The 23,886-nt window shown below is 39.7% G+C and overlaps 2 protein-coding genes across 3 annotated transcripts in view; one reads left to right on the top strand and one right to left on the bottom strand.

Moving 5' to 3' along the window:
- Positions 1-23,886, bottom strand: part of cables2a (Cdk5 and Abl enzyme substrate 2a) — a gene marked incomplete at its 5' end in the record, with an annotated part of 86,994 nt that overhangs the window by 49,782 nt on the left and 13,326 nt on the right. The window contains one exon of one of the 2 annotated variants that reach the window (XR_014595497.1): positions 21,667-22,089. Coding sequence is in view for 1 of the 2 variants with exons in the window: in XM_083975318.1 (XP_083831444.1) it covers positions 21,949-22,089 (141 nt within the window). Of the gene's footprint in view, positions 1-20,348; positions 22,090-23,886 lie in introns of those variants that run through there. The other variant, XM_083975318.1, reaches the window with a different exon arrangement.
- LOC310988399 (proteasomal ubiquitin receptor ADRM1-like) lies at positions 5,861-19,043 on the top strand. Its single transcript, XM_083974979.1, has 10 exons — positions 5,861-5,985; positions 7,147-7,413; positions 7,901-8,017; positions 9,067-9,190; positions 9,623-9,709; positions 9,827-9,923; positions 12,835-13,178; positions 15,895-16,052; positions 17,425-17,527; positions 18,638-19,043. Exons 2-10 carry the CDS (start codon positions 7,204-7,206, stop codon positions 18,739-18,741), a joined length of 1,344 nt encoding a protein of 447 aa, XP_083831105.1. The 5' UTR covers positions 5,861-5,985; positions 7,147-7,203; the 3' UTR covers positions 18,742-19,043.

The raw sequence follows: 23,886 nt of genomic DNA, 5'->3' as shown, positions 1-23,886 counted from the left end.
ATTTGAATATTAGATGTCTATTTTTTAGTTAGTTTAGCACTAAACTTAAAAAAAACGTCCCTAAACCATCACAAAGTGTGATAAACTTTTTTTCTGTGAATTTAGAGACAAACAGTAAAGCTGCTTATTTACTGCCACAGTAAACTGATGTTGTCGGTGCGTTATGTTGTCGTCCGCTGTAACATAGTGAAAAACACACAAAACAAAAAACGTGTATAATAATAACTGGTGCATGCATGGTCACCGAGATGATTATTTACACAACACAACACACACACACACACACACACACTTTAAAGCCATAAGAACTCCTTCTGCACTGAGTATGATACTGTAACATACATTCACATGAAACTTAAAAAAAACAGAGCGAAACGGTTTAAATCAGAGGTTTTCACAGTCTGACGCTGTTTCCACTATATAAGAATCATGATGGTGAAATATTCTGAGCCTTTTTAGAAATGTCTGATAAAGAAAAACATGAAAATAGTTCATATTAATGTTTGTTTTTTTATATATATAATTCTAATTATTGTTCTTGTCTTATTTGGATTTGGGGGAATAACATTTATAATGCTCTGATTTTTTGGGGGCATTGCAGCTCCAGTTGTTACAGCTTGTTCCCCTTTGTTTTTTTGTTTAAAGGGATAGTTCAACATTTTGCAAAACTCAAAATGTTGAACTATCTATCTAATTTGGCAAATTGGCGCCAATTTATGCAGAATTATAATAGTTCTTCTCTGCATCTATTTGTTTCTCCTCCTTCTTTGTGGAGGTTCACTATGAAAACCTCTGAGTTAAAGAGAAGCTGCGTCATATTGACTCCTACTTACAGCGACTGTCTTCACACACGTGGACGAGTGACTTTGCCTGTTTCCACCGTGTCCAGTTTGAATTCCTCTGTCATTTTTTTTTCTTTTTCCCAAACCAAATCAAGACAACGAATAAGACAGGACGCTGAGAAAAAACGAACAAAACAGACAAAAAAAAAAACACCATGAACCTATGCAAACTGATCCATCCAGTCTGCCCTCCTGAAATGTGAAAAATAAAGAAATAAAAACACTTAATTCCTCTTGAACGAGCCGCTGCAGCCGCCGTGTGCTTGAGACACTACAGAGGCAGCAGCAGCTGATGATGATGATGATGATGAATGTTGTGCTGATGATGATGTGATGAAGCTTCGTTCACTCTGTGCAGCAGTGACGACGTGTTCCTTCTTTGTTTCTGAGCACTAACTTTTGCATTAAACTGCACATTTGACCGCTCACAGTCCCTATGCACATACTGTCTAGTGAAATGTCCGACATCTTGTCTTCCCCACAGCTGCTCCCTCTTCCTCCTCTTCCTCTCCGACTTTACTCTGAATTCAAAGCACTTTGTGACGCCTGCAGACGACGCACTGCAAAAATTCAAAATCTTACCAAGAATATTTGTCTTATTTCTAGTCAAAATGTCATTTCTAGTCAAAATAAATCTAATTATACTTCAAATAAGACTCATCACATTAAAAAGTAGCTTGTTTTTAGACACTTTTTACTTTTTTCAAGTCTATTTTCATTTGAAATAAGTAGAAAAATCTGACAGTGGAGCAAGTTTTTCTTTCTTATTACAAGCATAAAAAACTTGCTTTCACTGGCAGATTTTTCTACTTATTTCAGGTGAAAACTGTCTAAAAACAAGTTAATTTTTAGGTGATGAGTCTTATTTTAAGTGGAAAGAGATTAGTTTTGACTAAAATTGAGACATTTTGACAAGAAATAAGATGAATATTCTTGGAAAGATTTTGAGTTTTTGCAGTGCGCAGGTTCAGTCTGATGGTTTCTCCTCCTCTTCATCCTCCCATCTCTCTCTCTCTCTCTCTCTCTGTCTGGCATCCGTTTGAAAATGTTTACATTGTATGTTTGTTCATTGATCTGTTTTTTTTTGCTCCTCCTCTTCATAACTGTTTATCCACACATAACCATATGCATACAACAAGGTGTATTTAAGAAATAAATTATGGGCTATTGAAATTACAGACATCATGTCACTGTTTGAATCATCATCTCATCACGACTCCACTGTGATTCACTTCTCTACAACTTGGATTTGTAGGAAATGAAATAAAATATGTTGTTTTAGGTCTCTGAATATATTCATGTTTAATAAGGAATAATGGCTCTGTTTATTGACATGTTGCAACGTGTGAGAGGAGGTCGCAGGTGAACAGCCAGAAGCATAGCGTAAACTATTATTAATTAATACAGAAATGATCTCCAGCTGTTTTTTTTTTTTTTTCAGGGTAATTAAATGATTAAAATAAAACGTATTTGCAGATTTCAGCCTCTCAAAAGTGAAGATTTACTTCAAAATGAAAGAACATGAAACGTCACCTACGGCTCAGTGGGAAATTTATTTTACATTTTAGAAACTAAATTATTTAATCTATTAATTGAAATGATGGTAGCATGGAATTATAAAGCTGGAGTTTTATTTATGGTTCTCATCATGAAAAAAACATTGTACATTGTTGGTCGATCTTTGAATAGACGAAAATCATAAAAGGTCACATTTTAAACAGGTTGAAATTTTTCCCACAACAAACGGAAAGTTTTTTACACAACTGAATTTCCTGTGAACCATTTTTGTTGAGTATTTACGGCCTCGGGTTTGTGTATGTGGGACTGACTGGAAATAAAACTTCATTCTCTGTGATGATTTTAGATATTAACCCACTTTGTGCAGCAGTGACGTGTATGTGTCTTTAAATTTAAAAGAAATAAGATGCACTGGTCTTGGAGTGGCTACTAAGACAAACAGTAATCATTTATTTAATGGCAGTGTTGGGAACGTTACTTTTAAAAAGTAATTAGTTATAGTTACTAATTACTTCTCCCAAAAAGTAACTGAGTTAGTAACTCCACTACTTCACTATAATAGTAACTAGTTACCAGGGAAAGTAACTATTGTGTTTCTTTTTTTTAAGTTTAAATATGTCGAAGAATTTGGATTTTTTTTCTCTCATTTTTAAATTGTATTTTATTGTTTTCATATATTTCACTGATCGCAATTATGGAATGCGAGTGTGTGTTTTATTGAAAGCGAGGCTGGTGTGCCTATGAAAATAGGTTACAGTGGGTTTTTTAAGTGCTGTGGCTACATGCAAATCTCATATTGTCTCTGTACAAAGACAACAAAGACCTTTTTAAATGTGAAAACAGCAGAGACCTATTCAAGATTTGCGTTTAATAACAGGCGAAACATCGAAATTAATTTATTCATGGCCACATTAAGTGAAATTATTAACTTTACCGATTATCCATCTGATTATCTGTCCTGCTGCGAGCGCACAACAGGGTATCTGCGGATCCTTAAAAAGTCTTAAATTCATGTATCTAAAATTAAGGCCTTAAAAAGTATTACATTTATTAGAAAATTCTAAGATGGTCTTAAATATATAATACACAGCATCATAAAATATGTATGCACTTAAACTTTTATATGAAATAACAGGGTATGCGCGCGGGGTCTTAAAAAGTCTAAAATGTGAAAATCTAAATTTTAGGTCTTAAAATGTCTTAAATTTGTTGAATTATTGTGTTCAAGTCTTAAATAATTTTAGACAGGTCTTACATTTTCTTATGCCCACCATGGGCGAGCATTTCACTCGCATTTGCCCCTACAAAAAACAAACATGTGTGAACCGGAAAAATCACAAAAAGAAAGAGCACACGATTGGTCAAAAACTACAAATCCCACAATTCTCTGCTCTCAACAATAACAGTAGTTAGTGTAAGTAAGGGAGAGTGGAGCTGTCGGTGAAAAGAGGAAACAACGCCACGTCTGGTCCTGTTCTATGTTGTTCGTTCACACCGTCACCGTTTATTCGTTACGTCCGCGGTGTAAAAGGCCGTGACGCAAAGACGCGATTAGGCGCGAGACGCGATTAGGCGCGAGACGCGGTATACGCGACTTTTTTTTTTTTGCGACGCTACACGCGATTCTTTTATGGCGACGGGACCTTCGCGTCTTCGTCCTTTTCATCGTGTTTGAGGCTAAACTGCGTGCGTGTGTGGTTTGTGTACAAACTGAACACTGCCTCTGATTGGCTTAGCATGAAACCTTACTCTGCCTCAACCAATCATCATCACTTATGCGGTTGTCTCGTCCCTCCCTCCTCCCCCCTCCCCTCACCAAAGGAGAGGAGGAAAAAACAACAACAGTTTAGCAGCTTCTGTGTCTGAGATGAGCCAAGTCGGAGGACAACGGCTTCAAAGTAGTTTGTAACGCGCCTCATTTAATTGTCGGTAACGGTAACGGCGTTGTAACGGTGGAAATAGTAATTAGTTAGATTACTCGTTACTGAAAAAGATAACGCCGTTAGTAACGCCGTTTATTTTAACGCCGTTATTCCCATCACTGTTTAATGGTCGGTTTTGGAAACTTTGTTGACAATGAGAAAAAAAACATCAGTGATTGTTTTAGTTTCAAGGCTGGTCTGACTCTAATCCTATAGTTCACAGTTAAACTAAACTAAATAAGATGCACAAAATAACCACAGAGAGACACAGACCTCCTTTAAATAGATTCGCAATGAACAGAAACTATAAAGACACAAAACTGTCACAGAAAAAACACTGACTCTTTTTTTTTTAAACTGATTTTAATCCTTTTTTCTGTGTTTTAACTTAAATAATTTTGGATTTGATTTGATAAATTATCAGGTTAAAGCAATACTTACCGATCTGGCATTTCACTCAGCACAGCACAAACATTTGAAAATCAACAGCTCCACCTCCCTCACAAGTCCCACCCACCTCTCACTCCTGCCGCATCTCCACGAGCCCCCTCCCTCCCTGCTGCATGCGTTGGCATGGCAACGGTAAACAGAACAGGAACGCGAGTGAAACGGGAACAACACAAACAAACACAACACCGGAGTTTTAAACCGTATAAACGGACTCAGTGATGATGACTGATGAGTTTTATAATAAACTGTTGTTAGCCTACTGCTACTGGAGAAGCAGGGGAAGTGATTGTTACAGATTACAGTTCTCAACGAGCCGGGCTGGCGGCCGTACCAGCGCCACCTGATGCGCTGGTTCAGGCCGAAAATAAATCCAGACCGAGCCGAGTCGAGCCGCACCGGTCCGGAGTTCAACCGGGTCCGGACCGCTGAGAACTCACAGAGCTAAGGGAGCTAACAGTAGCCTAGCCGTTAGCACAGAGCTAACAGTAGCCTAGCCCCCTAGCCGTTAGCACTGGATGCTTTATAGACACATGTGACTTCCTGTGTTTACGTATCACTCGGGGCTGATCACTATCAACGTTACAATATCAGACATGAAACTCCACGACCAGCTGCGGCTGCAGTTATTGGTCTTTTAAAAAACGATTTATTTCCAAAAACCTTCTTTCTAGTGTGTGTTGTGACTCTAGTCTCCTCTGCTCTCTGTGTCCTGCTACTGCTCTGTCAATAAGCGTTCTTCCTGGTCGGGAGGGGGGAGAGGAGGAGAGGGGTGCACAAAGTGATTACATATTAAGTAGGTTCGGTCGCTCTTCAAATCTTATTAATCGGACCGAATAATATTATTGGTCAGACTTTTCTCAGAATTATATGAGAATGAAAAAATTATGAGTTTTTAACCCTGTTGGGTTTCTCTTACATTTTAATGTATCATCAGATTATTAATAGCATTTTAACTTAGACAAAGAAATGTGCAAAAGTGCCAGAAAGGTAAGTATTGCTTTAATTATTATCTCGTTGTTTTAAAAGTCTTGTCTATATAAATATACAAGTGTGTCCACTATCAGGACACGCAGGTTCATCAGCACCAGCAGTGCTGTGTCATCTCTACCGAACATGCGCAGGGGGCTTTAAAGGCCACGTGACTGACAGGCGCCTCGACCAATCACAGCGCAGCACCGGCGCCGCTCAGCCAATCAGAATCATCTGCAGCGTGTTCGACCGTCCTGCGGCTGAGTGCTAAGTCAGAGCGAAATGTGAGTATAAACACGTTATTTTCTAATTGTTTCGGGTTGTAAATGTAGAAATCTGCTGCGGGTTTAGTCGCTGATCAGAAAATGTTAATTTTGCGGTTCGGTCGTGTTGGTTTGGAGCCGGAAAGAGGCCGCAGGCTGCGGGATGCACAGTCATCTGTGGTGCGTCTGCGGCTCCGCTCTGCCCCACTAGCTGGTTTATTATGGGAGCAATGGGATGAGGCTGGTTCCAGTTACATTTCACATGTTAAAATCGGCTTCTCGGTCATTTTCTACTCAGAGGAGACTCGTTATATGTGGAGGATGTTACAAAATAATATAAATGAGTTAAATAAGCCTGGAAATGTAAATTAATTTTATGAATTCACATGAAAAAATGGGGGTAGCTTCATATGTAAGGTGGTGATGTCAGTGGTCAGTGGTTCAGGTATTTATCATTAGACACAGTAGAGACAGGGCTTCATCAGTACAGACTGTAAAGATGGAAAAACAGGTCATTTAATCTGTTATGAAAGATGAAGAATGACAGATGGCTTCAACTGTGACTGATGATTCATTAGATTTATTTATTTAATTATTCATTTATTGACTGAAGAAAAGGATTTCGAGCTGTGGAGAGAAGCAAATACCAGATTTGCTGTGAAATAAATAAATACATAACATGATGGCTCTTATCAGCCAGTTCTTCTGCAGAATAACATGAAACTTTGTTCAACTTCACCCTCAGATCTAGTTAAATCTTTAATCACATCACACTTTATATCCAGATGTCTCTGTATAAGCTGAACTGTGCACCTTTATTTTAATATTCTAATAATATTAAGGTTTTTATCATGTTTTTGTGGCTTTAATTGGTTTATTTCTGGTCCTCTTGGCATGAAATCCAACATTATTGTTTCCTGTGTCTCCACAATGTAAATGACTGTAAAGTAAAGGTTGACTCTACACATGCAGCTGTTCATAAGATATAGAATCTGAACTAAAATATGTAAATTTTCTTATCTATGATGCATTATTGGCATAAAATGTTGACACATGATGTGTAATGTTTATAATTGTATCTATTTGCTCAGATCTCAGTTATTCTTTTGTAGCATTTTGTGTTTGCAGGTCGGTACAATAACAGACAAACCTCCTCCTCCTCCTCTCTCTCTCTCCCTGCAGCACTGTGTCTTCTTCTTCTTCTTCCTCCTCGTCCTCCTCCTCCTACTCATCATCGTCATGGCGTCTGGAGCTCTGTTCCCCAGCATGGTGTCCGGCTCCCGCGGCTCCTCCAGTAAATACCTGGTGGAGTTTCGGGCCGGTAAGATGACCATGAAGGGCGCCACGGTGACGCCCGACAAGCGTAAAGGTCAAGTCTACATCCAGCAGACCGACGACTCCCTCATCCACTTCTGCTGGAAGGACCGGACCTCCGGGAACGTGGACGATGTAGGTGCACTGCAAAAACTCAAACATCTTACCAAGAATATGTCTAATTTCTAGTCAAAATGTCATTTCTAGTCAAAACAAATATCATTATACTTAAAATAAGACTCATAACATAAAAAGTAGCTTGTTTTTAAACACTTTTTACTTCTTTCAAGCATATTTTCACTTGAAATAAGTAGAAAAATCTGATAGTGGAGCCAGTTTTTCTTCCTTATTACAAGCACAAAAAACTTGCTTTCACTGGCAGATTATTCTACTTATTTCAAGTGAATATTTGTTTGAAACAAGTGAAAATGATCTAAAAACAAGTCAATTCTTAGGTGTTGAGTCTTACTTTAATTAGATTTGACTAGAAATTAGACATTTTTGACAAGAAATAAGACAAATACTCTTGGAAAGATTTTGAGTTTTTGCAGTAGCTGCGACTCAGACTCTGTGTGTGTTTGAGTTTTTGATATTAACCATTTACTTTATCGCTTTAACTCAGGACCTGATCATCTTCCCTGACGACTGTGAGTTCAAACGCGTGAACCAGTGCACCACCGGACGAGTCTATGTGTTGAAGTTCAAAGCCGGCTCCAAAAGACTCTTCTTCTGGATGCAGGTAAACAGCCGGATGTTTAAGATGTTTAATTAAAGAGACACAGGTATAGAAGGCTCATTTACAGGAGATGAACATTTGGTTTATACAGACATCTTTGTCTTTTTTGTGGCTTTTATTGTCACTTGTGTGTCTCACAGGAGTCTTGACAGGTTGTTTTAAACAGTATAGCCACTAAAAAGTTCATTATATGAGTTTTATTATGTCAGAAACTTTACTACATCAGACATTAACAGATACATTTGGTGAAATTCAATATTTTTCTTACTGTCAACAAAGACAGAAACAAACAACTATGAATTTCCTATCTGCTGACTGATACTTCATAGCTAAATCATCTCATCTGTGCCAAACGGTGTTATTACTGTTGATACAATAGAGTTCAATACAGATATAATATTAGTGTTAACAACAACTTACTTAATTATAATGAACAATGAACTGTGGTTTATTTTCAGGCCCAAAGACACTGTCCTCCTGAAAATAGACTCACTGAAGCACCACATTTGCATCAATCCACTGCTGAAAATAGTCCCTGACAAAATTCACTGTGCTAAAAACGAGTCCTCTTCCTTTTTTGTTTTTGCATTTTTAAACATAAATCTTTATATTTGTGAACAGTGTTTAAGGTATTTGCATCTTTAGTAGCAACTAAAGGGCGTCTGACGTCCACAGGCAGGAGAGGGAAGAAGGACTGAGAGACACAATGTTGGTATTATTCCTTTCACTTGTCATTTGTTGATTCATTGATCATTGAAAGTGAACAAAAAATCATTTTCTCCAGCGACGAGTTCACAAGAGCCAACACAGGCTCAAAATGTGACATTTATAATGAAATAAAACACAGGATGTGAAGGGACTAGGGAGGACAAACAAAAATAGTTGACAATAGGAAAAATGTGGAATAACTAAACTTTATCCTTTAAACACTTCAATAACCAACTCATATTGTATCTTCCTTGTTCATTGAAACTGTAAATAACCATGTAGGTGAGTTTATCGAAGCTCAGTGTTTGTGTGCTGAGACTGTGTTTTCTGTTTCCTGAGCTCAGGAGCCGAAGACCGACAAGGACGAGGAGTTCTGCCGTAAAGTGAACGAGTACTTGAACAACCCGCCGATGCCCGGCGCTCTGGGCAGCGGCAGCAGCGGAGGACACGACCTGTCGGCGCTGGGCGGTGACACATGCTCCTCTTCTCCTCATTACACTTAAAGCACCAGATTTATAACATAGAAAAGAGACAGTAGCCCTTTAATTTACAGGCCGTTAAGAAATGTCAAGAAATAGCCAAGAAATAACAATTAATTGCATCATAATGTCTAGAAATAACGGTCAATTTCATAGTAATGTCGAGAAATATCGCCAAGAAATAAAGACTGATTGCGTAGAAATAGAAAAATTCTCACCTTTTGCAAAAAATTCAAAGCATGAGAAGCATGTGTAATCTTTTGCCTTTATGAAAAACATGACATTACTATGAAATTGGCCGTTATTTCTTGGCTATTTCTGGACATTATGACGTAATTAACGCCTGTAAATTAAAGGTTTACCAAAAACAAAACTATAATTTCTGTGTGAAAATGTTTATGTCTTCTGTTTTCATGTAAAGGCGAGGGCGGTCTGCAAAGCCTTCTGGGAAACATGAGCCACAACCAGCTCATGCAGCTCATTGGACCGACCGGACTGGGCGGGATCGGTACGTATAAAAACATGAAGATTAAGAAGCATCAAAACCTGATCTGATGTATTTACTCTGAAGTGATAAAATAATATCTTGTTTGACGTCTTTGTTTCCTGTTTCGGTGATGCTCAGGCGGCCTCGGGGCGCTGGCCGGTCCCGGTCTGGCCAACCTGCTGGGCAGCAGCAGCAGCAGCAGCAGCGTCCCGGCAGCCAGCAACTCCTCAACTAGGTAACGCAGAGTCACACTCAGATTAATAGTCATTTTTACACATTTGCAGACATGAAAATGAGATAATGCTTCGCTTAAAAGGGAAAAAAAAACCCAAAAACGAGAGAATAAAGAGGATACAAAGCTAGATTTACTACAGGTGCATCTCAATAAATTAGAATATCATGGACAAGTCAATTTCCAGTAGTTAAAGTCAAATAGTCCCAACCAAGTTATGGTGTGCATATAAATGCACTTAAACTTTTCAGAAGGTCAACATTACCATATTAAAAATGCTGTTTTTATAATGTGTCCTTTGAAATATTCACATTTTTTGAGATACTGAATTTTAGGTCTTCATTACATATAAGCCATAATCATTACAATTAAAAGAAATTAAATAAATACAGACACAAAATGTTTAATGGATCTATATAAAGTTTTAGTTTCACTTTTCAGACTTGAACTACTGACATAAATAAACTTTTGTATGATATTATAATTTATTGAGATGCACCTGTAATATTAGCTAAATAAATAGATATGCTGAAAATATATGCTCATAGATAGATAGATAGATAGATAGATAGATAGATAGATAGATAGATAGATAGATAGATAGATAGATAGATAGATAGATAGATAAGATAGATAGATAGATACTTTAATAATCCTTCACAGGAAATTGCAAATGTTACAGCAGCTGTGCACTCAATCATTCATTCATTGTAACAACAGAAAAATCTATCTATCTAAAGAATTACAGACTTATTTACAATATAAAATAAGTGACAGACACCCAATAATCTAAATAAAATACATATGAGGTATAAGATGGAGCATATGAAGAGCATTTTCTTCTAAAGTGCAAGTAAAAATGGCAGTAAAAAGCCAGAAACCGTTGAGCAGTCTTGTTGTTTTAAAGCGGACACTTCTGTACTTTCTGTACCGTGTTTTCACAGCACACAGACGATACCTTCTATTTCTGAGCCTGCTTTTTTATTTTTTTCCTCATCACAGCTGGTAAATAGCCAAACACTTGAAGATGAGATGCTGCCAAAAACGGTTTGAGGTTCAGCTCTGACAGACAGAAAGTGGGCGAACATAAGCTGAATCATCTGTCTCAGACGCGGACGGTCGACGTTTCGTTTTAGTGTCGGTGCAACAGGGAGTCGATCTGGAGCCTCAGGGTTCAGCATCGATCCTTTAAAACCAAAACAAATACTGAGCAGAAACTGGGACGGGTCAGCTCAGAGACACAGCAGCTACTGGTATCAATTAGTTTATTGATCATTTTCTCCACTTATTCCAACATGATATGATTACATTACATATTACAAAGAGAAGAAGTTGTTGATATAATTTAATATAGCCTAATACAAATTTCTCTCTCAGTAGCTGCAAAGTAAATGACACAAATCATAAGATTTTTTTAGGAAATTAACTCTCCTGGGTCAAGAAAGGAAGGAAGGAAAGAAAGAAAGATGGAGGAAGGGAACAGATTGGATCAGGGAAGGAAGAAGAAGGAAGGGAAAGAAGGGAGGAAGGAAGTGAAAAGGATGGTGGAAGAAGGAAGGGAGAAAGGAAGGAAAAGAAGGATGGGCAAAGGGAACGGATTTGGTCAAGGAAGGAAGAAGAAGGAAGGATGGAGGGAAAGAAGGGAGGGAGAAGAGAAGAGGAAAGAAAAAGAAAGAAAGAAAGAAAGAAAGAAAGAAAGAAAGAAAGGGAACAGATTGGGTCAAGTAAGGAAGAAGAAGGAAGGATGGAGGGAAAGAAGGGAAAGAAGGGAGGAAGGAAGTGAAAAGGATGGGCAAAGGGAACAGATTGGGTCAAGGAAGGAAGAAGAAGGAAGGATGGAGAGAAATAAGGGAGGGAGGAAAGAAAGAAAGAAAGAAAGAAAGAAAGAAAGAAAGAAAGAAAGAAAGAAAGAAAGAAAGAAAGAAAGAAAGAAAGAAAGAAAGAAAGGGGACAGATTGGGTCAAGGAAGGAAGGAAGAAGGAAGGAAGGGAAATGATGGTGGGAGGAAGTTAGAAAGGAGGGAAAGAAGGATGGAGGAAGGGAGGAACAAAGAAAGGAAAGGAGTGGAGAAAGGAGGGAGGGAGGAAGGAGGGATGGAGAGACAGAAGGAAGGGAGGGATGGAGAGACAGAAGGAAGGGAGGGATGGAGAGACAGAAGGAAGGGAGGAAAGAAGGACCATTGGAAACAGACTGGGTCAGTTTGACAACAGAAGGGTTAAATAAATGAATAAAAAGGTTAAAACTTAGCTTTGACCAAACACACCTGTAGTTCCTGTGTTTGACCTCGGGGGGGCAGCGTTTACATGTTGTTTCTCTGCTGATTGTCTCGTTGTTTTCACAAGAGATGACTGGAAAAACCTGTTTATTATTATTTGTTCTTCACATCCTCATTTATTCAGTGTAGGAGCCGTATTGTTTCACTGGCGGATTATTCGTCTTTTGATTTGTTTGGTCTGGTTGCCACGGTGATACACGGGGCTTGGGTCACGTGGGCACTGGGGATGATTGCCGTAGGTGATATAGGGAACTGGATCACCTGCACTGGGGGAGGAGAGAGGAGTGTAGGTAGTCGCAATTTTTGTTGACCGCATTTGTTCAGTTTTGGTTCGTTACATATTCGCCATCAGTGCACGTTTTCCATCCTTTATGCGAGTGTAATCTAGCCGCTGAAGTAGCTGTGATTGTTTTAAGTTATTAGATGATGAAACTTACCTGGACTCAGCGTGCTCAAACGACTTTAATGACAGGCAAGTCGTTACAATTATTATTTGTTCATCACATCCTCATTTATTCAGTAATGTGAAGTTCGCTCTTCCCTCTCTGAGGTTTTGTTCCAACAGAAGTTTCCTTTTGCTTCATGACCAACGACTGACAGGAAGTGTGTTTGTGTTTTATCTCTGTCTCCTCCTCTCAGCCCGTCCACCGCCGTCACCCCGACCTCCACCTCCTCCTCCGCCACGCGCCTCAGCTCCTCCCAGGTCCCCACCACCCCCATCACGCCGTCCGCCGCCTCGGCCGCCTCCCCCACCGCCACCACCCCCTCCACCCCGGCCGTCACCTCCCTGGCCGCGGTGACGGCTTCAGGGGGAGCTGGAGCTGGAGCAGGAGCAGGAACAGGAACAGGAGGAGGGGCTGCAGCGGCGGCGGCTTCGGGGGGAACAGCGGCAGCGGCGGCGGCCAATCCCACGCAGCCGATCCAGCTCCGAGACCTGCAGAGCATCCTGGCCACGATGAACGTACCGGCCAGCGGGCAGGGAGGTGAGAGATGTTTTTAAAATATACATTTATTACGGGTTCGTCCTTTAACACAATTTTTGTCACAAATTACAAGAAATACCTATAGTTTTTAAAGGGATAGTTCAACATTTTGGCAAATTGGCCCATTGCCATAATCCCTATAGTCATAGCAGTAGGTTCGTTACCTTTAATTGTCGGTGCAAGCTATTTTTAGAACGGCGGAGCAGAGCCGCGAGCTGCTCAGAGCTACGCTATGAACGGAGGCTCATGGGATTTCTTGGTTTCCCTCATCAAACTCATCAAATACACAATCCAACAACTCCAAAACGCTCTGGTGGACAAGTTGTGAGCTGCACATTCACCACGCTATGAGATAATAACACAACGTTACCAGACAGAGTTGTTTTAGAGGTAAATTCATGCAAAACCACTGATGTGCGTTGCCTTCAGGGACAGTTTTTCATCAAGCAGTCTCTGAATTTACCTCTAAAACAACTCTGTCTCGTAACGTTCTGTTATTATCTCACAAAAGACATGTAACTAATATCATCATCATAATCACTCAATAGATATTAGATTCCCTCTTCCTCTCCAGTTTTGATTCCCCCTGCTTTTCTAGCGACAGGGCTGAAGTGAAGAGTTCATTATGATCTAAAACTGTGCATTTCCAGTGATATTATGGATATTTTTTTCATCTGTGATAAAAGCTTTCGTATTATTTTACTACCTAAAGCCACAATATTGGTGCGTGCAATTGAATGCTGTGTCTCCTCTGTTTCAGAATAAGAAACTGTAGCCATATGCTAAAGGAGAGAGAGAGAGAGAGAGAAAGCCGCCTCCGGCCTCAGAGCTGAGACAAGTCCAAAGAACTGAAAACCAGCACCAGAGGCAAACGAGCATAATTAGGGTCTAATTAGTGTAAATTGGAGTAATTATGCAGCGAATAATTAAAAACTGTGAACACGGCAGTTTCTGTAAGAACAGAGTCGGTGAGTTACAGAAGCAGAAAAACTGCCTGAAAAAACACCGACACCGACACACCGCCGTCTGTCTGTCGCTGTGGCTCACGACATGAAGCTCAGCGTTATTTAAACTGTTTAACAGAGAGAGAGAGAGAGCAGGAGGCTGGAGGAGGTGAAGACTGTGCAAAATGAATGGAGGTGATAGATAGATAGATAGATAGATAGATAGATAGATAGATAGATAGATAGATAGATAGATAGATAGATAGATAGATAGATAGATAGATAGATAGATAGATAGATAGATAGATAGATAGATAAAGTTAAAGGGATAGTTCAACATTTTGCCTATCACCATAATCCCTATAGTCGTAGCAGGAGGTTCATTACCTTTAATTATCGGTGCATGTTGTTTTGAGATCGGCGGGGCAGAGACGTGAGCTGCTCAGTGAACACAATGGAGGTGAACGGTACAGGTCCCCTGTCCCTCATCAAACTCATCAGATACACAATCCAACAACTCCAAAACGCTCTGGTGGACAAGTTGTGACCTGCACATTCACCACGCTATGAGATAATAACGAAATATTATGAGACAGAGTCGTTTTAGAGGCAAAAGCGCAAGTAGTTTATTAGTTATTATTATTAGTATTTGTGTCTTAATGTTACATAACGTTCTGTTATTATCTCATAGCGTGGTGAATGTGCAGGTCACAACTTGTCCACCAGAGCGTTGTGGAGTTGTTGGATTGTGTATTTGATGAGTTTGATGAGTTTGATGAGGGACCTGTACCGTTCACCCCCATTGTGTTCTGAGCAGCTCACGTCTCTGCCCCGCTGATCTCAAAACAACATGCACCGATAATTAAAGGTGACGAACCTACTGCTATGACTATAGAGATTATGGTGAGAGGAGAATCTGACTAAATATTGAACTATCCCTTTAAAGGTGCTGCCATCTTTGTTTCTGTGTTGTTATGTGGACGGGAACGAAACCACAGAGATTCGTCACCTGACTCCGCAGCTCCGTGCGTCTTATTATAGTTTCACGGCTGTAAAACTCTGCAGCAGCTGGTTTCAGTGGAGAAAAGCTTCAATGAGCTCATTTAACACCAGAGTGTCAGAGATTTGATGTGTTGGCTGGCGCGGGAAATGTTGAGCATTTAGAGTTTAGATACAGAGGAAAATTAATACTAATGTTACAGCTGTTTACTCACTTGTCATATTGTATATCAGTAATGTGTATTAAATACGACAAGGACAAGAAAATACAATAAATACTAAGTTCCTCTGGTATTAGCTTTTCTTTTTGCATATGCAAATGTGTTGTGAATTAATGAAGTTAAAAACAGGTGGATGTTTGGAGCAGTTATGTCAGTGTGAATTCCTGAAACTATTTTATTGTTTTAGACTCAGACTTGGAGGTGCTTTATAGATCCCAAGGGAAATTGAAGTATCCAGTATCGAAGACATATGATATAAGGGCATAAAAAAGCAATATAACACAGATAGAAGGAAATATATATACATCCATATAAACTAAGTGCATCCATATGTGTAAATAGAAAAGAAATCTGTATCAAATAATATGTTTAAAGTTCTGTATCTTAGAAATATCGATTGATTACACTGGTGTTTGTGAAAATGAAGCTGCCAAACCTCAAACAGAAACACAAAGTGATGCTTTTACAGCTCTAAGAAGCTGAGTTTGTGTTTTTTTGTCCCTTCGTCTCACCCGTCTCTCTCTCTCTCTCTGTGTTTCCCGTCGCCGGCAGTCGACCTGGCGAGCGTCCTGACCCCCGAGGTCATGGCGCCCATCCTGGCCAACCCCGAGGTGCAGCAGCGGCTGATGCCGTACCTGCCGTCCGGAGAGTCGCTGCCTCAGAGCTCGGAGGAGCTGCAGAACACGCTCAGCTCTCCGCAGTTCCAGCAGGTGAAGAGTTCGACTCCCGATGTCGTTCACGCTCACTCAGATCAGTGGTTCTCAGGCAAACAAGAAAGTCCCAAATCAATTTGACAGAAAGTAGAAGTCACCTTTTTAATTACATCATCACATATTTATTAACGGTTCTGAAGGGAAATAATTCAGATGTGTCACAAACAGTTAATTTATGATGGCCTCTCCTTAAATACAAATTTCAACAAATGTAAATTGAAAAGTGTATCGCTGTACACTGGACTTAGCATTTTATTGAGTTTTAAACTATCTTCCTGTGCGATATTTCACAATAAAAGCCCGATTAAGAAATTAACACACAGGATGTGTTGAATTTGTAGAAACGTTGTGATGCAGTGTAGGCAATAAGGATGGGTCCAGTCACTATTTTAGTAAAATGGCAAAAAACATCTGAAAGGTAACTTAATAAAATGGTATTTTATTGTTTTAAGTATCCCTGGTTGAGAAACACTGAGTTAGAGCATGTGAAAACTGGTGATTTTAACTTAAGATACTCAGAGTTTCTTCCTTTCTTGGTTTCTAAATGTTTCCATTCCTCACTTAAAGGGATAGTTCAACATTTTTGGTAAATTGGCCCATTGCCATAACCCCTATAGTCATAGCAGTAGGTTCGTTACCTTTAATTGTCGGTGCAAGCTATTTTTAGAACGGCGGAGCAGAGCCGTGAGCTGCTCAGAGCTACGCTACGGAGGCTCATGGGATTTCTTGGTCCCATCAGGGGCAGTTTTTCATCAAGCAGTCTCTGTATTTCCCTCTAAAACAACTCTGTCTGGTAACGTTGTGTTATTATCTCATAGCGTGGTGAATGTGCAGGTCACAACTTGTCCACCAGAGCGTTGTGGAGTTGTTGGATTGTGTATTTGCTGAGTTTGATGAGGGAAACCAAGAAATCCCATGAGCCTCCGTAGCGTAGCTCTGAACAGCTCACGGCTCTGCTCCGCCGTTCTAAAAATAGCTTGCACCGACAATTAAAGGTAATAAAGGAACCTACTGCTATGACTATAGGGATTATGGCAATGGGCCAATTTGCCAAAAATGTTGAACTATCCCTTCATGAGATTCAAAGTCAAACAACTATTCAACAGCTCCATTATATCTGTATCTGTAGTTATCTCATGTGCATCAGTCTCAGTCTCTACATTTACAGTAAACACTATCCCCTCTGGCTCTCATATCCAGTCAGCTGCTGCAATTTGACATTAAACATGTTCTTGTAGTTTTCCTCCAGCTCTGATGCAGCAGCAGCAGCGTGTGGATCATCAGATTATCCGTTCTTCCATCGTCTGTTTGGTATTTAATGTCTCTTTCTCTCTGTCTTTCTGTGTGTTTCCTGTCTCGTCGTCTTCAGGCCATGAGCATGTTCAGCAGCGCCCTGGCGTCGGGGCAGTTGGGGCCTCTGATGAACCAGTTCGGTTTGCCTGCGGAGGCCGTGGACGCCGCCAACAAAGGAGGTCAGTGTTTTACCCACGTCAGGCTGAAAACACTGCCACTGTGTGTGTTAAGAAGATTTAGTCAAGATGTCGTTATGCACCGGGGAATTTGACAATTTTTTAATCCACTACATTGACAGTTTGTAGTTTGTAGTTACTTACTATCGATTAAGACTCCAGAGAATAATTGTTGACTTGCTATCACAACTTAAACTATATCAGTCTGATCCATTGATGCTTTATTGAGGGAATAAATGATAGGGGAGACAGTCGTTAGGCCTGTCACAATTATTACATAATCGCCTGATCACAGTCATTTAAAGGGATAGTTCAACATTTTGGCAAATTGGCCCATTGCCATAATCCCTATAGTCATAGCAGTAGGTTCGTTACCTTTAATTGTCGGTGCAAGCTATTTTTAGAACGGCGGAGCAGAGCCGTGAGCTGCTCAGAGCTACGCTACGGAGGCTCATGGGATTTCTTGGTTTTTCCTCATCAAACTCATCAAATACACAATCCAACAACTCCAAAACGCTCTGGTGGACAAGTCGTGACCTGCACATTCACCACGCTATGAGATAATAACAGAACGTTACCAGACAGAGTTGTTTTAGAGGGAAATTCATGCAAAACCGCAGATACACGTTGCCTTCAGGGAGTCTTTCGGCAAGCAGTCTCTGCATATTTGATGAGTTTGATGAGGGAAACCAAGAAATCCCATTAGCCTCCGTAGCGTAGCTCCGAGCAGCTTGCGGCTCTGCTCCGCCGTTCTAAAAATAGCTTGCACCGACAATTAAAGGTAACAAACCTACTGCTATGACTATAGGGATTATGGCAATGGGCCAATTTGCCAAAATGTTGAACTATCCCTTTTAAGATGACCTCAATTATTTAGCATAATCGTTAGAATCGTTTCCAACCATCTACATAAAAACAGCTGGATGAAACTAACAGAAATAATTTTTATGTACATGTTCCAATGTTTGTGTATAATTAAACTATGTTTGGGGCTTATACTATAATAGTGGCATGAAATTATCAGAAAAAGACAATTAAATCGTTAATCGCAATTATTTGTACGGCAATTAATCGACAACTGAAACTCACGACCGTTATTCTTCCTCTCTGCAGATGTGGAGGCTTTTGCCAAAGCCATGGAGACGGAGACAAAGTCCGACCAGGACGGAGACTCCAAAGACAAGAAGGACGACGACGAAGACATGAGTTTGGACTAATATATAAGAAAGTGTTTCCGCTGATTATTATTTAACGTGTTTTAGCTGCTTCCTGTGTTTTGTAACTCTCTCACACACTGAGGACTAGGATTGTGGTTAATAATGTAGAAACTGTGACTAAGACTAAGACTCCTCCTCCGCGCTGATTGTGCCGTGTTCATCCAACCACAGTGTGTTGATGATTTAATATCTACTGATTTACCTGAATGAACCTGTAACCTCCTGCATGTCGGCTCGCAGCCCGTCCTGTCCTGACATGACGAGGGAACAGTAAAGTGATGACTGAAACAAACGCTCGACTCTGGCTTCATTTTAACAGACGTCTCTCAACACCTGGTGAAAAACCTGCTGCAGTTACAATCATAGAGAAAAAAAAACCTTCGTAAAAAGAAAATCCTGCACAATGTTCAACTTGCTTGGGTGTTGCAAGTTGAACAGTGTGCTGCTGGGTTTTCTTTTTACATGTGTGTCACAGTCATGAAATTTTAGCTGACGACTAATTGGCAAACAAATTACTGCCATTAGCGATTTAATTGTCTTTTTCTGATCATTTTGTGCCACTGAACAGAGTTTAAAGGGATAGTTCAACATTTTGGCCAATACTCATATCGCCATAATCCCTATAGTCATAGCAGTAGGTTCATTACCTTTATTAATTATTGGTGCATGTGGTTTTTAGAACGGCAGAGCAGAGTTGTGAGCTGCTCAGAGCTACGCTACGGAGGCTCATGGGATTTCTTGGTTTCCCTCATCAAACTCATCAAATACACAATCCAACAACTCCAAAACGCTCTGGTGGACAAGTTGTGACCTGCACATTCACCACGCTATGAAATAATCATGTAACGTTATGTAACATTAAGACACAAATACTCAGAACTACTTGCGCTTTTGCCTCTAAAACAACTCTGTCTCATAATATTTCGTTATTATCTCATAGCGTGGTGAATGTGCAGGTCACAACTTGTCCACCAGAGCGTTTTGGAGTTGTTGGATTGTGTATTTGATGAGTTTGATGAGGGAAATGCTATGAAATAATCATGTAACATTACAAGACGGAGTTGTTTTAGAGGTAAATGCAGCCGGGACTACATTCCAGACGCGGCTGCTGGGCGGAGGGATTTCAAAAGCACAAGTAGTTCTGAGTATTTGCTTCATGTGTAATGTAGGTATGTTACGTGATTATCTCATAGCGTGGTGAATGTGCAGCTCACATCTCTGCCCCGAGGATCTAAAAACAACATGCACCGATAATTAAAATTGAATGAACCTACTGCTGTGACTTATGGCAATAGGCAAATTTGCCAAAATGTTGAACTATCCCTTTAATAATACACATACACCTTATGATGAAGAAGAAGAGCCATGTATTGGCTTCAAACATTGGAACATAGTATAAATAAAAATGACATTTCTGTTTGCCTTAAGGCTTTGCAACTAAATCCATGGTGCTAATGTCAATAGACGCTCATTGAATATTAGAAATGAAGCTCCATGAAACCATAGAAGATTAAATACAGGATCAATCAAACCTCTAACGATGGAAAACGACATAGAAATAATGATGGAAATATGAGATTTCTGTTGGTTTCATCCAGCTGTTTTTAAACAGATCAATGGAAACGGTTTTAAATGATTGATTAATGAAAACAGACTCGTCTCTTTTCAGTGAAAATATATTTGAGAAACATTCATGTCACAGTATGAAAACAATGAACAATTTGACATTTTTGACATCAACCATACAAATCCCATCTTGTATAATTACACAGCTCTGATTGGACGTTTATTATGACACTTTTCTTTTTTTTTTTAATCAAACACACAAACTAAACCGAGTCATCATCATCACCACGACTACAAAGACTCGTCCACAAAGAGTTTGTCATTATCGTCTCCACAACAGGAGCAAAAACCCCCCAAAAAAATCATTACAGCAGCGAGACGGAGAAATGTCAACGTTTAAATATCACATGTGATGACGTGGTTAACCATTTCACTGCCACTGTAGTTCCAGGCACTTCTTCTCCTCCTCTTCCTCCTCCTCCATCACTCGTTCACCTAATGGCACTAATGTTTAGGAGAAATACCAGCTGGTCTTTACACTGATTACATTAAACAGTTTGATTTCCTGTCTGTTTTTACCTTCTACTGGTGATTTCGGCAATGATCGCTATGGTAAAAAAAAAAACAGATTTTTTTTCTTTTAACTTTCTTTGGGTTTTGATTTTACGACTTATTGAAAAAAGATGCAAACGCAAAATTCCTGAGAACTGAAAAACAACTAATTCCAGTGTTTTAAAACACAAAAATCTCCCTGGATAAGGAAACATAACAACGAACAACAACAAAAAAAACATTACTATAAATAAAATCTCCTAAATTCATAATTTTTCAACCAACACCAAAGTCTGAACACACACTGCTGCCACATGAACGTTTTCTTTGTTTTGTCGACCGATATAAAAACACATAAACGGCTGAATTTTACATTACGAACAAATAAAAAAAGGCCACTTTCTCCTCTATAAACAGACAAAGACTCAAAACCCCGACAGTCTCTACAGTTTCATGTTTCTGTCCGATGGCTAGAAATGCTTCGATGTCACAGTGGGTTTGAAAGGCATTCACAGAGAAATCAACAGTGGTGGTGCTTTTTCTATCTTTCTTTTTTTCTTTCTTTTTTTGTCATTTGTAATAATAAAAACTATACAGAGTGTGTGTGTATAGTGAAGAGGAAGGTGCACGTGAAGAGTTTCAACTCATTTCAACAAGTGAAGGAGGACGTACAAAAAAACAAAACAAACAAACATACCAGGTTTCACAAGGAGCCGAAATAAAAAGCACAATAAACGTGCTCATTGAACCATCTCTAACGTAGAGCTCGACATCAGGACGTCACATGGACAAACGTCAAACACACACACACATACACACACACACACACACACACAAGCCAACAAGTGTAAACCACTTATCCTTCATAGACGCCACAGCGGCCACGACTGACAGGAAATAAATATAGTACCAGAATTATTGGTTTTGAAACACGACAGCTTATAAACTGGTCAATCCAACACACACACACAGTTTCTTTTTATTAACCTTTATGCACACACACATGCACACACATACGTACACACTCACACTCTGCTGGTGTTATTAATGAAACCAGCGGCGTGTCGGTCGGTCGGTCCGTCGGTCGGTCTAACCCTGCTGCACCAGGCGGCGGTAGTGCGGCATGACCTTGCTCTCCGGGAGGTAAAGTCCCATCTCCAAGGCAACGAGCACCGGGAACTCCAGAGGAATCAGCTCCCGTCTGTTGATACGGAAACGCTCCTCCAGCTTCTGCTCATCGATGGAGAGAGAGAGACAGACACAGAGAGAGAGAGGGAGAGAGGATCATTACGACTCAGTAAGAAACGCGCAAAGTGAAATGTTTTAAGTGTTTAAGTGGGTTTTGTTTCTCAGATGCTCCTGCAGAGAGAAAGGTTTATCAGTTTATCAATACTAATGATCAGTTCTGTAGCTGAGTGAATATGAAGCAGGACTTCAGTTCAGGCTCTGACGTCACTCTTGCATTAGTTGTCGTTTACAGTTTTAGCTTCATATCAACTGTCTCATGTCCAGCTGTGGTACGACACATTATAATCCAAGTCTGTCGGTGTTAATTCCTGCCTCACTCCTCCGTATGTAGTAGTTTGTGTTGATATGTATACGTAACTTATGTACATTATATCTAATATTAAGTAGGGATACTTCACCCAAAATCGATGCAGCGTCTGTTGTCTGACGTCTGCCCGATTTCACGTGAATGCAACATCAAGAATATATGCAACCGCACCGCTAGATGGGGGTAATTCCTACGTACATACCTTTAACAACTATTTATTATAAATGATCAGTGTCTAATACCTCAGGGTCTCTGCTGACTGAAGTGAACCAGCTCATGTTGAAGTTATATTGTCAGTAAATCTGATTCTAATACTATTCAATACTAGATATTCAAAGTATTTATTCATTTTTGGTAACTCTTTAATTTACAGGCCGCTCATTAGGTGATAATGTCAAGAAATAGCCTAGAAATAACAACTAATTGCATTATAATGTCTAGAAATAGACCAGAAATAATGGTCAATTGCAAGGACTTGGTGGAGAAAAATTCAGGTCTTTTCTCAAAAGATTCAAAGCATGAAAAGCATGTGTAGTCTTTTGCCTTTATGAAAAACATGACATTACTATGAAATTGACCATTATTTCTAGGCTATTTCTTGATATATCTACACAATTAATTGTTATTTCTTGACTATTTCTTGGCATTATCATGTAATTAGCGGCCTTTAAATTAAAGGGTTTTTCTATCTATTCTATGTAGCAGTTTCCAAAGTTAGTGGTTTTAATCCAGCTTTCTCTCTGTATCTCATTATATCTCACTGATACAACACACAACAGCCTCAGTGTTTATCGTTCACTCCTATAGTTATAAAAGATTATGTATTATGTGTATATGTTTGAATCTTGAATATTAAGCCACTTCTAATTCCTATTCAACATGTGGGGCTGGGACTTTTATTGTGAAGCAGACAGGAGGAAATGCTGCAGCTCCACCTGCTCAGCTGCGGTTATGCGACGTTACATCACATGAATTCATCCTGTTTTGCAGCCAAAAATAATGTCAACATGTTTTGTTTTCAAAGAGCAACAGTTTGGTTTTTTTCCAGTGTGTGTCTGTCTGTGGTCCGTGTGTGTGTGTGTGTGTGTGTGTGTGTGTGTGTGTGTGTGTGTGTGTGTGTGTGTGTGTGTGTGTGTGTGTGTGTGTGTGTGTGTGTGTGTGTGTTTGTGTGTGTGTGTGTGATTGATTGACAGGTTGAGCAGCAACAGGAAACTGATGGAGAGAGTTGATAAACCTGCGCTGGCACCACGAGCTGCTGTGTGTAAACTAAACTGATGGTGATGATGAGGAGTTTAAAGGGATAGTATAATTTTTTTAAAGTGGGGTTGTATGATCTACAAATAGCCCCTAAGTACTATAATTGCAGTAGAAGACTCTCTGCACTCCTCCCGTTAGCAACGCCAGCCCATAGCCCTGCTCAGAGATTTACAACATACAGTGTTGTGAATGGACCCAAAGAAACAGCCTATTTT

Source organism: Trachurus trachurus, assembly GCF_905171665.1.
Source record: "Trachurus trachurus genome assembly, chromosome: 7".
Classification (NCBI taxonomy): domain Eukaryota; kingdom Metazoa; phylum Chordata; class Actinopteri; order Carangiformes; family Carangidae; genus Trachurus; species Trachurus trachurus.
Note: the sequence above shows the minus strand (reverse complement) of the source record. Positions and strands in the feature narration are given on the sequence as shown.

Coding starts and splice junctions, on each gene's coding strand:
- LOC310988399 (XM_083974979.1), top strand. CDS start 7,204: ATGGCGTCTGGAGCTCTGTTCCCCAGCATGGTGTCCGGCTCCCGCGGC. Junction 7,414..7,900: donor CCTCCGGGAACGTGGACGAT/GTAGGTGCACTG, acceptor GCTTTAACTCAG/GACCTGATCATCTTCCCTGA. Junction 9,710..9,826: donor GACCGGACTGGGCGGGATCG/GTACGTATAAAA, acceptor GGTGATGCTCAG/GCGGCCTCGGGGCGCTGGCC.